The following is a 16,080-nucleotide window of genomic DNA, read 5'->3' on the forward strand; positions in this document are numbered from 1 at the left end:
GCTGAATAGCCTCCTTCTGTGCCGTACTGATTCTATGACAAGGATTTTCAAGGTACGAGCATCAAAAATAAGGTTCTCGGAACAAATCATATTATTATAAAAGGGGTGGAAACCTAGCACTCGCTCCCGGAGGCAATTTCTTTGAACATTCTCGAGTCAGTAACATGCTGAATAATTTTACTTGGAACTTTCCACCAGCCTCAGTGTCTAAATTTTCTTTAAAAAATTAAACATCCCAAAACTCTGAACTTTGAAGGCTTATTAACTCTTTAAAAAAACTTCCTCCCAATCTCAGCTAACAGTATGGCACAAAGGAACAGTTTATGCCCTTCAGTTCAACAACTATAGTGCAATACATTCTTGTCTCAAGAGGCTGGCAGACAGTAATAAACATGACTGAAAGCACTAGGGAGCTATCTAATCCAGCAACCATTTAAAATGAGCTGAAGTGGGGAATTAGCATCATTAGTTTGAACCCTGTGACAGTGACCTGAAATAACTTCATTCTTCAAAAGCTAATGGACATGTTAACACAGATATGCAGCCTCACTGTAAATAGTATCAATGTTTACATTCTAAGATTACTGGTCAGTCTTGGCGGGATGCTAAACTCCTCTCATTATTTCCATCAAGGAACTCAAAACATTGCATCTTTACTGAACATAAATCCCTATACTTTACTCCTGATAACTCAATCATTTTCCCACCAAAAATGATTTGAATTAAGCAATGCAAATAACAAAAAACTGAGATATTTGCTGCTAAAAACTTGAATTATCAGATAATTTAAATCTTTGAATTAATAGTAGACTCTACATCACTGGAAATCACTATGTCCAGAGAGACATTAGGTAGCATTGTATGCAGCAGACATAGATTGTTCTTGAAAAACTGGACAGGTTTTATAAATTTAAAGGTAATAAAGCCAAGTGGTGAATCATTAGAGATATAAATTGCAATTGTGAAGTGATATGCACAACTGCAGTATATTATGTTGAGAATTTTGGATATATTCATCCAAGTGTCAAAGGAGTACATAGACAAATTCAGTCTAAACATTAAGTGTTTGTACAAGAACAGCACATGGCCAGAAAATACAAGCCCTACAAGAGACCAAAGGAAGTAAGCATTTATAACGGGCTGTTAAAGCTTATTATCAAACAAATGGCAAAAATGTGAAGGGCTATGAATGCGCATATTCTCCAGATCCTCCAACTCCTGGGAGGATAACACACTCAAGATGCAACAAACAAAGATTAGAGCTCAGAACATCAAGGCTGTTAACAGCCTGTGCGTATCCCACAAACGTACCTTTAACACTGCAGATGTGTTTACATGCAAAAGCTTGACTTCTGATAAGATGGTTTTCCACACTTCATTGTTAGTGTCACGATTGACAATTTCCTGGAACATCAAAATACATGGAATTAAAATGTAATGGGAGACATTAATAAACTATAATCTTGAGGATTATTGGTGGTGGTGGGGGGCGGGGGGGTGCAAGCTAGGCACAATGGCACCTCATTTCCATTTCTATATCCCTAACTGTGTCTTTTGGAAAACCAAAATCTTACTGAGCTTAAATAAATTATGCAACTGAAACCAATGATACTGAGTTTCAGTAACCAGTTTTAAATACAACATCATGCAATAATTCATGGGGGATCTGGTCTAATTGCGTGGCCTAGAGGAAGGATAGATTCCGATGTTGTGCAAAATGAGTTAATACAAACGTATTCTAAAAGCAGGAATTAAAGTGGGACTGTTGGGATTTACATTTCAACTAATCATCATAATGTTGGTATGTTCACTTTAACAACTGCTATGCTACAGCCTGTGCAGCAAGTAGAAATCTAACACCATGCTTTTCAGACTTGAGTTCCTGGATGCTAATGAGTCCATGAAATCCTGAAGCTCATCCGTTTTCTGGTTGCCCTTTATCTGTTACATAGAATTACAGTATTTACAGCACAGAAACAGGCCACAGTCCAACCGGTCTATGCTGGTGTTTATGTTCCACATGAGTCTCCTCTCACCCTATCAGCATATCCTTCTATTTCTTTCTCCCTGTGTTCCCCTTAAATGCATTTATGCTATTTGCTTCAACCACACTCTAATGATTCTCTGGGTAAAGAAGCTTTTCCTGAATTCCCTATTGCCTTTATTGTTGACTGTTTAGTGCTGATGGCCCTAGTTGGTCTCGCTTACAAGTGAAATCATTTTCTCTACACCTACCCTATCAAGCCCCTTCATAACTTTAAAGGCCTCTATCAGATCACCCGTCACACTTACTAACTTCTTACAGCTGTCCCTTCAGCTGCCTCAGCCCCAGGTTCTGAAATTCATTCCCTAAAGCCCTCCATTTCTCGCCTCTCCTTTAGAGCATTGCTTAAAACCTCCCTTTTTGATCAAGCTCTGGTCATCTGTTCTAATATCTCATGCAGCTTGGTGTCAAATTTTGTTTGATAATACTCCTGGGCATTTTACTATTTTAAAGGCGGCGCTATATAAATGCAAGTTATTGTTGTTATTTTAGCAACTGTACACTAATGAAAACTGTTAACGCCAATTCCAGCAGTGTTTTCTTTTTGGGCACCAGGCCAAAGTGGGCTTGGAGCATTGTTAATTATCTGCAGGGGCTCTCCCACAAAGGTTTGAAAACCACTGATCTAATCTTTGTGATAGGCCGGACAAATCCCACTCAGAGCTTACCACTTTCCAGAGGTTCTGTGATGGCATCGAGACATTGTAATCAACGTAACAAGAAATCTCCTGCCAGTGAGGGCTCATAGGAGCTGCAACATCATGCCTAAAATCAAATCACCAAACTTCATAACAGTCAAAAATAAATGCATTTTATTCATCCAATATCTTAATGCAATATGAATCAGTATCCTGAGGTGATTTAATGGCTCAGTTGCTGTCATTACACTGCATATCATATTATAGTAGATTCTAAAATGACACTGGGGGGAGTGCATTTATGGCATCTTATCACATTACTCAAAGACGCCAATACACTTCACATACAGTAAACAAGTTTGAAGTTTTAGCGATCTGGGTTGAGGGAGGAAATATAGCACTGAAATCTTTAATGCCCACGCGAATAATCAGAAAAGGCAGCTGGGAACTCCATTTAAAGCATCATCCTGAAGACTGATCCTTCAGCAATGCAGCATTCCTCAGTACTGCAGTGGAAGAGCATCAGCCTAGAATACACACAAATCCTATAGCCTAGTTTATGTGCATAAATCCCACAGCAGCTCACAACCCACTGACTCAGGGATGACGGTGTGTGACGGCTGTTTACAGAGACATGTAGAATCGAACCAGGCTGATACACCAAATTAGGAGAGAAACAAAACAAAAATCGTCAGGGGCAGAAGGGAAAAATTTGCAAGGTAATGGGGAATGAGGGCAGCGGGACTAATTGGAAAGCTCTTTTAGATAGCCAGCACAGGTGCGATGGGCCAAAGGGCCTCTATCTGTGCGTCAATATCTCCACCAACTTGCGCACATCCTGTAGTGACCAATCAAAAGCGAGACATGAAGACAGACCCAAGAACTGGTTCTATTCTGTTTGTTCTGATGAATAATTGTGTGTGCAGTAAGTAGGAGGAAAGGAGGATTTTACTGTCTGCAATTCTGGTAAAATAAGTTTAGTCTTTTGTCAGGGTCAAAAATAAATTGTTGCGATTTAAAATTCAGTCAGACAAACGTATAGAGATTTAAATACAACATAAATTTAGCATACCATCTTCTTGTTCAGAGAATTATGCTGAAACACAGCAAGTGCATCACCATCAGATGATGTTCATGGATCTGCTATGTGTTTCCAGCATTTTCTGCATTTACTTCAGGTTTCCAGCTTTTCTCTATTATTGATTACCTTCCAATTCAATTGGCTAAATATTCTGAATTAAGGTCCAATGTATACAAGGTTTTCTGCTAAGAGTTCATATTTAGGAACAGACAAACTCAATTATTCCACTGTCCAGACTGATCAACACAAATGTAAAAATAGTGGTTTGGTAGTGCAGAACTTGAGAAGTGCTGAAAAAAAGAGACATGTCAAAGCTTTTTGTCTTGCACTCATCAGGACACCATATGTGAAAAGAGCACTGATTGGTTGGCATGTGGACTCTGATTGCTGGAGGCTTTGGCATGGAGAATGCACCATTGATAGTGACTGACAGTTAACTGCCAAGCATCATTTGAAATTTAAACCAAGCAGCTTGACCATGATTGGTCAAGGCATTGCCCTGAGGAATGAGTCAACAAATCGCTGTCACTTATTTTGTTTAGCTGAAACAGGCGCAATGCAACATGTTCGCAACGGGCAAGGTACAGGCCATACCCAACCAGCCTGTGCTTCCAAAACCCAGAACACAGTGTCCAACATTAGATTTGATTCCGCGATTGGATAAAATTTGCTAAATAATCCTCAGCGTGCTAAGATATACACTGACAACCAATTTAAGATTGTCAGTTGAGCTCACAGTGTGGCATATTTGCATGTACTGGATGCTACATATATTAATACATGGGGCCCTGTTCTTTGCAGACTGAGAGAACATGTACACACATTACGTCCATTTCAGCTAAACAAAATAAGTGACAGCCATTCGCTGACTCATTTCTCATGGCAATGCCTTAACCAATCAGGGTCAAGCTGGCCTGGTTTAAATTTCAAACAATGCTTTGTAGTTAACTGTCAGTCACCATCACTGGTGCATTTTCCATGGCAATGCCTCTTCCAATCAGAGTCCACTTGCCAATCAGCACTCTCTTCACATACAGTATAAATTGTTGTTTTCTCCTTATATTGGTATTCGTGAAGTGTCCTGATGAGTACACGACAAAAAGCTTCAATATGTCTCTTTTTTCAGAAATAAAAAATGTAAATGTAAGATGATGTAAAGTACAGAAAACGCCAACAAGGTAAGAGCAGGTATTCCGAACGTACGTGTTGAGGTAACGTGCTGTCATCCCATGGACTAGCTGCACAATATCACCATGGCGAACTGGGCGAGGGGGGTCGCTGACAATAAGCTCCTGTCTGACAAAAGCAAATAATCACATTATAGAGTCTACAAATTTTAGATTAAGATAACGGGCTAGATGGCCCTAACCGGGTTTAATTTCCAGTCCCATCTGACGTTTTCCCAAGATTAAAATAGTTTGGGCCACAGCATATGTCCCCTGCCGAGTGCTAAGATTGGGCTTTCAGAAAAGTGAAAGAATCTTCTGTTGCAGATGATCTCTGCTCCTGCCTCCATTTTCCTTTAGTTCTGGATTACCACTAATGCTAACAGCAGCAGCAAACATGCAGTATAACTACATGAATAGAAGTCGCCATTTACACACTGAATAGGTGCCTAATTTTCCTTAAATGCCACCCATTTCACAGTCACGTTAACAAGCAATCTGCTACCACTTACTTGCCAGGGTCCTTTACAATCCACCAATTGTTCACATCCTTAAAAGGATAGCAGGTTACTTGCTGCTGGTGGGAACTACCTCTGCCACTGTCATACCTGCAAAAATAAAAAAACAATTTTAGTTGAAAGATGGCACTTCTGAAAGTGCAGCACTCCCTCGGTATCTTATGGAGATGTCAACAGAGATTATATGCTTTCAAGTCACTGTTCTTCATCTTTTGCCACCCCAGGATATAAGGTTACATATTTTGGGAGCATGGTGTAGAAGGTTGCACCATCTAACGGACAGGGCGAACTCAATGGACCTTGTCAGCTACTCTTGTCCTCCTTTACCATATGCATTCAGAATTATGCTGCTTTACCTGCACCAAGTCCTGTTGAACCATCGCCCCAGTGTTCGCTGACCTACACTGACTCCCCTCCAGGTAATGCCCCAAATCTAAAATTCTCATCCTACATATCAAATTCCTCCTTGGCCTCACCCCTCCCTATCTCTGTAACCTTCTCCGCCCCCATAACCCTCTGGGGTCTCTGTGCAGCTGCAATTCTGGCCTCCTGAGCATCCCTGATTTTAATCACTCCACCATCAGCTGCCTGCGCCCAAGCTCTGGAATCCCTCTGCTAAACTTCTCTATGCTTGGAACGTTCCTTCAAATCTCCTTATGTGGCTCAGTGCTAAATGTTGTTTGATAATGCTCCTGCAAGATGCCTTGGAATGTTTTATGACATTAAAGGTGCTATAGAAATGCAAGTTGTTGTTGTTACATACACAGCACAAAATCGCCCTGACGAAGCTCATTGCATATTGATGGAAGATTCAAGCACTGCAGCAACTGTACACACAAACAGTGGGTGCCAGAATCATCACCAGCTCCCCAGAGAACATACATGCACCCAGAGTTCATAAATAACGCTATTTCACAGAAGAATGTTTTCTTTGTCACGTGAATTTCTACCTGATAGGGTACATGTTCTTGTGGGAATGGAGCCAGCAGGGAACAGGTTTGCTCCACACATTCCGCAGTGTAATCTGGGAACCATAGGCTATTTCTAGAGGTTGACCCTGTGTGATCCTTGCGAGTCCACCCTGTAAAGGAAACAAAGTGCAACTTTCTGACCCGTTCGGGAAATGCTGTTCAAATATTACATATCTTTTGGTGAATGTTATGCTTATGAAGGTGAGGAATATCAGCAGCTCACTGGAACAGATTATTTCTGCATTCCTTCCTACCAGAGTTATTTCCTGCCATCCTCCTCCCCTGAAGTTACTGATTCCTCACTGGATATAGCTCCACAGCTGTTCTCTGATACCTCTCCAAGGTGGTCCTTCTTGTGTTAGCCTCAATCATGAATACTGGCAGATTGTTCAACTCTGATTGCTCAATTCTGAATGCCTTTGGAACTCATCTCCTCATCCTACTGAGTGAAGAAATTTTTCCTTATCTCAGTCCTAAATGGCCTGCCTCGTATCCTGAGACTGTGGCTCCTGGTTTTCGACTCCCCAACCAGGGGAAACATCCTCTCTGCATCTAGTCAGTCTAGCCCTGTTAGAATTTTATACGTTTCAATCAGATCCCCTCTCATTCTTACAATTCTTGATTTCCAAAAGAGGTTGTTGGATAGCCATCAACTGCAGGAACATTGTCTGCTTTGCCTCTTCCCAATGAAGGGACAATGAAGCCACTGCCTACTGTGTCCCTTCTGCTATGCCAGCTGACCAGAACTACTGCTCCTTATTGAAAGACAAACTAGTTCCCTTAACTAAATCACAGCAAGGCATACTGCAATTTCATAGAAATTTACTGCATAGGAGGCCATTCAACCCATCATGTCTGTGCTGGCTGGGAAAAAGCTATCCAGTCTAACCAACTTTCCAGCTCTTAGTTTGTATCCCGGTATGTTAAAACACTTCAAGTACATATCCCAATATTTTTAAATAAGCTGAGGGTTTTTGCCTTTCAGGCAATGTGTTCCAGACCTCCATCATCCTTGGGGTGGAAAAAGATTTCTCAATTAATCTTTCAACCAATTACTTTAAATTTAGGCCTCTTGGTTATTGAGCTCTCTAAGGAAAATAGGCCTTTCCTATCCACGCCTCTAGTTCCCTCATAATTTTATACACCTCAACTGAATCTCCCCTCAGCCTCCTCTGTTCCAAGAAAAACAAAACCACAGCCTATCCAATCTTTCCTCACAGCTAAAGTGCTCCATTCCTCTGTACCTTCTCTACTGTGATCACATCCTTCCCATAATGCAGTAACAAGAATTGTAAGAATGAGAGGGGATCTGATTGAAACGTATAAAATTCTAACAGGGCTAGACAGACTAGATGCAGAAAGGATATTTCCCCTGGTTGGGGAGTCTAAAATCAGGAGCCACAGTCTCAGGATACGAGGCAGGCCATTTAGGACTGAGATAAGGAAAAATTTCTTCACTCAGTGGGTGGTCAAGCTGTGGAATTCTCTACCACAGAAGGCTGTGGAGGCTGGGTCACTGAGTATACTCAAGAAAAAAACTGATCATTTTTTGTATATTTGGGGCATCAAGGGGTATGGAGAGAAAATGGGAATATGGCATTGATAGAGGATCAGCAATGATCATACTGAATGGCGGAGCAGGCTCGAAGGGCCGAGTGGCCTATTCCTGCTCCTAGTTTCTATGTTAACTGTATGCAAAACTCTAGCTGCAGCATAACGAGTATTTTAGCTTAACCTCCCCAATCTTACATTCAATCCCTTGGCTTTTAAAGGAAAACATAAAATACATGTCGCAATTATAATTTGGAACCCGTTTAGAGCTGTGATAGTCAATGAGAAATTCTGCAAAGTGTTTGCATTTAACCTTCCTGTTAGCCTTGAGGCGAACTAATCCAAGTTATTGCAACAGACTTGATAACTAGTGCATCCTGGTGCCAAATTAAATTGCTTACGTAAGGATTGTGTACAGACGCTTAAAACATTCTTCAAGCAATCTGATCAATGTCTTGTTTCTGAGAACCACAACACTCTGTCAAGAGTCACTTTAGAACCACATTGCTTATGTAGCATTCAGCAAGAAAAATTAAGCACACAATGCCAGAAAGAAATAAACAAGCATGGGACCATAACAAATGAGGGGGAAACAGTGGCTTGTGGTAATGTCACTGGATTAGTAATCCAGAGGCCCAGGCTAATGTGTGACATAGGTTCAAATCCCACCACGGCAGCTGGTGGAATTTAAATTCAATTAATTAATCAATTCAGTTAATTGAAAGTTAGTCTCAGTAATGGTGACCGTGAAACTATCACCGCTTGTTGTAAAAACCCATCTGGTTCACCAATGTCCTTTAGGGAAGGAAATCTGCTGAACTTATTTGGTTTAGCCTACATGTGACTCCAGACCCACAACAATGTGGCTGACTCTCAGTTCAAGGGCAGTTAGGAGTGGGCAATAATGAAGCCAACATCCCATGAAAGAATTTTTAAAAAGGCCAGCTCACAACATATGCATTTCAGACTCACATCAATTCCCCACCATTCCTCCGGCTCCTAGTTCTGCTCCCAATCTTCTGTGCTTTCATTTTCCTTTAGTCCTCCCTCATCTGCAGTCTTCACACTGCCTGCAGCTCTCCAAACTCTCATCCACTTTTTTTTCAATACAATACTTTCTACACACTTCTCTTTCTGCGCCTCTATTAACAGGTTAAATGCAAAACAGAACTGGTGCAGTGACAGCATTGTCCAGCATGTGCACATGGTGCTCTTACCTCCAAACTGGCTTGGAATGTGCTTGTCATTATTTGGTCATGTGGTCCAGAGCGGTACAACAAGGTTAGGTGAACGTAGAAGAATCCCAAATACAGGATTACTGGGAGGACTAAAAGTGCACACACTCTCGCCAGAACATGATAAAGCACTGTGACCTAAATGAAGATTGCAAAGAAATTACAAGGTTTAAATCTGATGACCACCAAAACCCCCTCCCCTCCAAAAAAACCAAACCAATCGATCATTTAAATTTACAAATAATGCAATCAACTAGTGAATTTTCTGGAATCCACAATGCAAGGACTGAGAACATGTAGTGCCACTTCCATGTTCAGAGTCCTGCTTTAACTGCTCAATCCTAATTCAACCAATAAGCAGATAACACATGTTAAAATGGTATGAGTGAGAGCTTGGAACATTTTTACTAGTTAAAATTAAAAAGAGAGATAGAGTCATAAGAATGCGCAACATCCTGTGACAAACTTCACCAGGACAACTGGTATTGGTTAAAATGCTGTCAAAATTGAAATCCATTTGAAACCTGCTATTCAGTGCATTACCTCTCTGTTTGCTGTGTTGTTACGATAGTAATATCAAGTGGTATCAATAGTATTGCTTCCTTTCCTTCCGTGCTGCACTTTAGTGGCCAGTTTGAATGAGTCTCAAAACAAATAATGAACTCAAGTTCATATAGCTTTGTTAGAACTCAAGATTTCAAGGCCACTTGAGAGATCCTTCTCCAGAAGCCAGGGGCAAGCAGCCATAACTGCGATCAGTGTCTCAGGCAGGCTTTCATAACCTGGAGCCAAAAATTTACAAGCAGTTACAACTGCCTTCTAAAATGGGAGCAGCTACAATTCCCAAGTAGCATAGTGATTACATTAATGAATGAGTAATCCAGGGGCCTTGACTAATGATCCAGAGACATGAGTTTAAATCCCACCACAGCAGCTGAGGAATTTAAATTCAATTAATTAAATAAAAATCTGGAATAAAAACCTTAGTACCAGTAATGGAGACCATGAAACAGAGTATTGTAAAATGTCATTTGGTTTACTCATGTCGATTAGGGCAGGAAACCTGCTGTCCTCATGTGATCTGGCCTATATGTGATTCTAGACACTGAGCAATATGGTTGACTCATAACTGTTCTCTGAAATGGCCTAGCAAGCCACTCAGTTGTATTGGGATGGGCAATAATGCCCACATCCTATGAATGAACGAAGGAATAAAAAAAAATTCCTACATTCACAGTTTAGATTAGTTGTCTGTGGGGAATACATGAGCAATGGCTTTACATAACAACCCCCGTTATCAGCCAAACATCTCAACTGTTCTCCCGACTCCATTCGACCTGTTAGCAACACAGTTTGAAAATACTCTTAAAATGTTATCACCTTTGTGATTTTTCTGACCATGGACGGGATCCAATTTACCAGAGACTGCATACAAGTGTTGACACCTTGCTCACATTGTTGTTTGTGGGACCTTACAGTGCACAAATTGGCTGCCATGTTTTCTATATTACAACAGTGACTACGCTTCCAAAATGTACTTCATTGGCTGTAAAGCATTTTGGCAGGTTGTGAAAAGCGCAGTAAAAATGCAAGTCTTTTCCTTTCAACCTTCTAACCCACCTCAGAATGCACCTATATACAGCATTCAGATTCTGTGGCTTTAATGGAAAATTACACCAGTATGAATACGATATTACATGGTGTATTACTCTTGTCCTAATCCTGTGATTTATTGTAGCAGTGCCAAAAGACATCTGCTAGTAAAGATGCGTATTCAGGCTCCAAAATTTTTTAACCAATTGATGTACTAAATAAAACCTCTGCCATACAAAGCTAAATTAAAATCAACAGCAGAGATACCTACATTTGATAATGTTGTATCCCCAATTATCTGCCATGTATGTACTCCAGCAATAGTCAATAGAAGTAGGTAAGTGAACAAGCCCATATATTTGACCCTGTAAACACAAAGTAAAAGTCAACTTACTCTTTTAATCAGGCTAATAACTGAAGATCTAATTTTTCACAGTAAAGAATAAATTATAATGAATCATTATCTGACAGACAGAAAACACTGTGGCATTCATATTCCAGGTACACATGAACTTTTTGTTAACTTTTTTTTGAAGAATCATTGGAACAGAGCAGGTGAAGAGATGGACTAAGATTTTTAAGGTAAGAGGTATTGATAGAGTAGATAGAGAAAACTACTCCCTCTGGAGAATGGGTCAGTAACCCAAGGTCATAGATTTTAAAGTCATTGGCAAAAGATCTGCAAGGGGGATTAAGTGAAATTTATTCACTAATGAGTTGTGATCTGGAATGCTATAGCTGAGCACTTGGTGGGAGTTGACTCCATCAGTAATTTTAGAAGGGAATTAGATAGGCACTTAAGGATGAGAAACTTACAGGGCTATGGACACAAAGGGAGTGTGGAAACAAGCACAGCTGTTCTTTCAAAAAGCCAGTACAGGGCACAACAGGCCAAATGGCTTCCTTTGGTGCTGCAAGTTTCTATTACTCTATGATAAAGCTCACATGAATTTACCAAGATGGGTCACCGGAAAATGATCTGGATTAGAAACCCGAGCTGGATCAACTTCTCACTTGTTATCTCATGGGAGGGCAGAGGCCAATTGGAGGACCCCTAATTTCACCCTGGCTGAGAATTACCTCTCAACACACACTGGGTAGCAATTTTAGCACCCTCCTGTTTCTAGTAGCTCAGCAAGACCCCCAAATGCACAAAAGGAGAGCCCAAATCTCCATTCCTACTTCCTCACCTGGTTCTTAATTGTGTTAAAATTAAAACGAAATCCTGTAGATTACGCAAATACAGATTGGAGCATTGCAATAATTTTATCTTTTCATGGAGATCATATTTAAGAGCATTAATTCAGCTGCCACCTTCTCTTGTTCAGCCTGCAGCAGTGTCACTAGAGCAGATGAGCTGCAGTCCCTAATTTGAAAAATGTATTAAGAAACTCACCCAATAGCAAGTGCACATGCAATTCCGGTTAGGAAAAGCCAAAACCACCACCTCACTGAGAACAGGCTGAAACAAACCACAATTGACATGAGGCATTAAACTTCTTCATCACATTCTTTCCAATGTTTACAGCATGAAGACATCGCTCGAATGTTTCATCGTACCTGTCTCGCTGCATATTGTAGAATTTCAGATAAGACAGAACTGCTAACAGTACAAAGAAAATGAGAACGGATTCCAGGAGCATAAACCGTGACTGGGTTATTAAGGAGTTTTCTGTTTCAAAAAGAGAACAAACAACAGAGCATAACTACAGCACTGGAACTAATCAGATACATTACATAAATGCTTTGTAGCTGACATCAATGCTTATAAAGCAGATATACAACATAAGAAATAGGAACAGAAGACAACCATATGGCCCTTCAAGACTACTCTGCCATTCAATATGATCCTATTTTATCTTCTGTCTCAATTCCACTTTCCTGCCCTCTCCCCATATCCCTCAATTTCTAGAGACACCAAAAACAACCCTTTGAGCCAGTAATTTCTCATCTCAGTCCTGAGGCTGTGCCCCCATGTTCTAGATTCCCCAGATTTCTCAGTGTCTACCCTGTCAAGACCCTTCAAAAACTTGTATGTTTCAACGAGATCACCTCTCATCCTTCTAAACTCCAGAGAATATAGACCAGGGCTTCCCAAACTATGGGTTGCAACCCTCAGTGGGGTTTGATTGGACTGATTCCCAACAGCCAATGGACCCTTTAAATCCTTGTATTTCTTTTTGGTGGGTGTGGCCTAAGTGACTGCTGTCTGAGACTCAATTGCTGCTGCAAAAAAGCCTGTGAATAGGTAGGTGTTCGCCGTTTTTTGGAGAAACCCGGTTGTCATAAACTCCACCCGCAGGCTTCAAGGGACGTGGGGGGGTGGTGTGACCGGGGCCATTGGAGAGGCAGGTGAAGACCGGGGCCAGAGGTCGAGGTGGGGGGTGGGGCGAAGGAGGTCGAGGTGGGGGGTGGGGCGAAGGAGGTCGAGGTGGGGTGGGGGTGAAGATGGGGCACGCTTAGCACTACCACCACCGCCTCCACCCTTCCCCCCATCCCCCACCCCATGCTCAACAACTAAAACTTCCTCCACTTCACCTGCTCAGCAACTCTTGCCCCCAAATTTTCACCCTGGGATCACACAATGTCTGAGGCAATAAAATGAGGTCACACCGGGAAAAAATTTTGGTAGGACCAGTATTAACCCAACTTTTTCAGCCAAACAGCAAAATAAATGGAACCACAAATGACAAAGTAGAGGGTTTAGCTCACCTTTATCCACTGGATACATAAACAGAACCTCACTGATGATCTGGCATCTCATATTATATAGATTTTAAAAATAATCCAAATAGTTCAACAAACTCCTGTGGATACAAAGGACCACCAGCTTTCCAGACATGATATTTGCCACCTGCACTTCCCCTCCCCATGGCCCGCCTCAGGGCAGGGTAAGAAATTGGTGCCACACACAAAAATGGGGATAGAAAGATCAAAGCTCTAGACAATGGTTAGTAATCTGAGATCATACTGACATAAACTAATGAAGGGGAGTAGTAATCAAAACTAAGTCAGGGATGCTCTTTTTATTTAAAATTATAGAGTCAGAGTTATACAGCACAGAAACTGGCCCTTCGGCCCATTGTGTCCATGCCGGCCATCAAGCACCTATCTATTCTAATCCCATTTTCCAGCATTTGGCCCGTAGCCCTGTATGCTATGGCGTTTCAAGTGCTCATCTAAATACTTCTTAAATGTTGTTATAATAATGATTGAAATGCCGTATCATTACGTACGCATATTAAAGTTGACTCCCCACGCTACACTGAAGAACGAGTACAAGGGTATACAGCTTCTTACTCCCAGTATCAACCACTAAATTACAATTCTACATGCTGTTATGTTTACTAAAGGACAACTTAAATATCACGTTTCTTTTTGTAATTATTGTAGCTCTTACCAAACATGATAAGAAGAGCAGCAATAACAGCGGAGCAGTGTGAATACTTGAGCTCTACTATGATCTGATATGCCAGCGAGATGCAGAGTGCACCAGCTAGAGCAGGGAGGAACCTCAGGTTCCAAACAGGGACATTCCCGGTGTATTCTGAGAAAAAGAAAGTACAAATGTTACTCAATAACACACCTTTCCAACTGGTAGAAAAGGAAGATTATTCATCAATGTGAACTTTCCCCACTCTGACTGACATTCAAGCTTCATAGACAACACAACAGGAGAAATCACGGAATACTGCCCATTCCACAAGTTCTGGCAAAGATTCTGCACAGTTTAAACTGCCTCATTTTGACTGGCTTGTCCCAGATGTCTTAAACAGCTATCGGCAGAGCGATCATTGAGAAGAGGAAGAATTTACATTTTTACCAACTCCAAGTCAGAGAAAAATACTGGGGGAAAATCGGGCAGCTTTAATCAGTGCGAGATAAACTTCAAAGGGTAAGGAAAAACAAACCAAACCAAAGTAAACAACAACAACTTGCATTAATATAGAACCTTCACAGAGAGTAGTGATAAATGGTTGTTTTTCAGATTGGAGGAAGGTCTGTAGTGGAGTTCCCCAGGAGTGAATGTTGGGATCCTTGCTCTTCCTGTTATATATTAATGACCTAGACTGTGGTTTTCAGGGCATGATTTCAAAATTTGCAGATGATACAAAGATTGGATACATTGTTAACTGTGATGAGGATAGTCGAACTCCAAAAGGACATAGACATGTTGGTGGAGTGGGCGGACAAGTGACAGATGAAGTTCAATGCAGAGAAGTGTGAGGTGATTCATTTTGGCAGGAAGAATATGGAAAGACAGTATTGAATAAAGGGAGAAATTCTAAAGGAGGTGCAGGGACAGAGGGACCTTGGTGTATTGAAAATGGCAGGTATGTTGAGAGAGCAGATAATAAAGCATATAGTATCTTAGGCTTTATTAATAGGGGCATTGAGTACACGAGTAAGGAGGTCATGTTGAGCTTGTATAAGACACTAGTTAGGCTTCATCTGGAGTACTGCGCCCAGTTCTGGGTGCCATACTTGAGGAAGGATGTGAAGGCATTGGAGAGAGTACAGAGGAGATTCACAAGAATGATTCCAGGGATAAAGAACTGTAGCTATGGGGATATATTGGAGAGGAACTGTTTTCCTTGGAGAAAAGGCGGCTGAGGGAAGGCTTAATAGAGGTATTCAAGATCCTGAGGGGTATGGACAGGGTAAATCGTGAGAAACTGTTCCCACTCAAGAGAGCATCAAGAACAGATTCAAATTAATTGGCAAAGGGAGTAAAAATGATGTAAGGAAAAATTTTCCATCCGAAGGGTGGTTGGAGTCTGGAATGAACTTCCCGAGAGGGTGGTGGAAGCAGGTGTTCAACCGAGGCACTCAAAAGGGAATTGGACTACTATCCGAAAAGAAAGAATGTGCAGGGTTACAGGTATAAGGCAGGGGAGTGGGACTAGGTAGAATGCTCTTTCAGAGAGCCAGTGCAGATTCGATGGGCCAAATGGCCTACTTCTGCACTGTAAAGATTCTGTGATGTAGCAAGATGTCCCAAGACACTTCACAGGAGTGTCAGCAAACAAAGTTTGACACCCAGCCATGTAAGGAGATTAGGACAAGGTAGTTTTTAGGGACTCTCAAAGAAGGGAAGAGCAATAGAAAGGTGAAGGTTTGAGAAGGGAATTCCAGCAGCTAGGGCCATAGTAGCTGAAGGCATGGTCGCCAATTGGTGTAATGACAGTTAGAGATGCACGAGAGCAGGGAGAGAGGTGGAATGGTCGGCTGGGGAATGGAGTTTTTGGTGGGAACTGAAGACAATGACTTCAGGTCTTCCCA

General features: G+C 41.3%; 1 protein-coding gene across 2 annotated transcripts in view; it reads right to left on the reverse strand.

Moving 5' to 3' along the window:
- The window catches only part of pomt1 (protein-O-mannosyltransferase 1), a 49,954-nt gene that overhangs the window by 12,875 nt on the left and 20,999 nt on the right, over positions 1–16,080 (reverse strand). For both annotated transcript variants that reach the window (XM_078550139.1, XM_078550140.1), the window contains 10 exons: positions 14,198–14,344; positions 12,358–12,469; positions 12,194–12,259; positions 11,069–11,162; positions 9,187–9,342; positions 6,398–6,528; positions 5,442–5,537; positions 4,967–5,059; positions 2,713–2,809; positions 1,312–1,404 (listed from right to left, as the gene is read on the reverse strand). In XM_078550139.1, coding sequence (XP_078406265.1) covers positions 1,312–1,404; positions 2,713–2,809; positions 4,967–5,059; positions 5,442–5,537; positions 6,398–6,528; positions 9,187–9,342; positions 11,069–11,162; positions 12,194–12,259; positions 12,358–12,469; positions 14,198–14,344 — 1,085 coding nt within the window. The remainder of the gene's footprint in view (positions 1–1,311; positions 1,405–2,712; positions 2,810–4,966; positions 5,060–5,441; positions 5,538–6,397; positions 6,529–9,186; positions 9,343–11,068; positions 11,163–12,193; positions 12,260–12,357; positions 12,470–14,197; positions 14,345–16,080) is intronic.

Source organism: Cetorhinus maximus, chromosome 10 (genome assembly GCF_964194155.1).
Source record: "Cetorhinus maximus chromosome 10, sCetMax3.hap1.1, whole genome shotgun sequence".
Classification (NCBI taxonomy): Eukaryota; Metazoa; Chordata; class Chondrichthyes; order Lamniformes; family Cetorhinidae; genus Cetorhinus; species Cetorhinus maximus.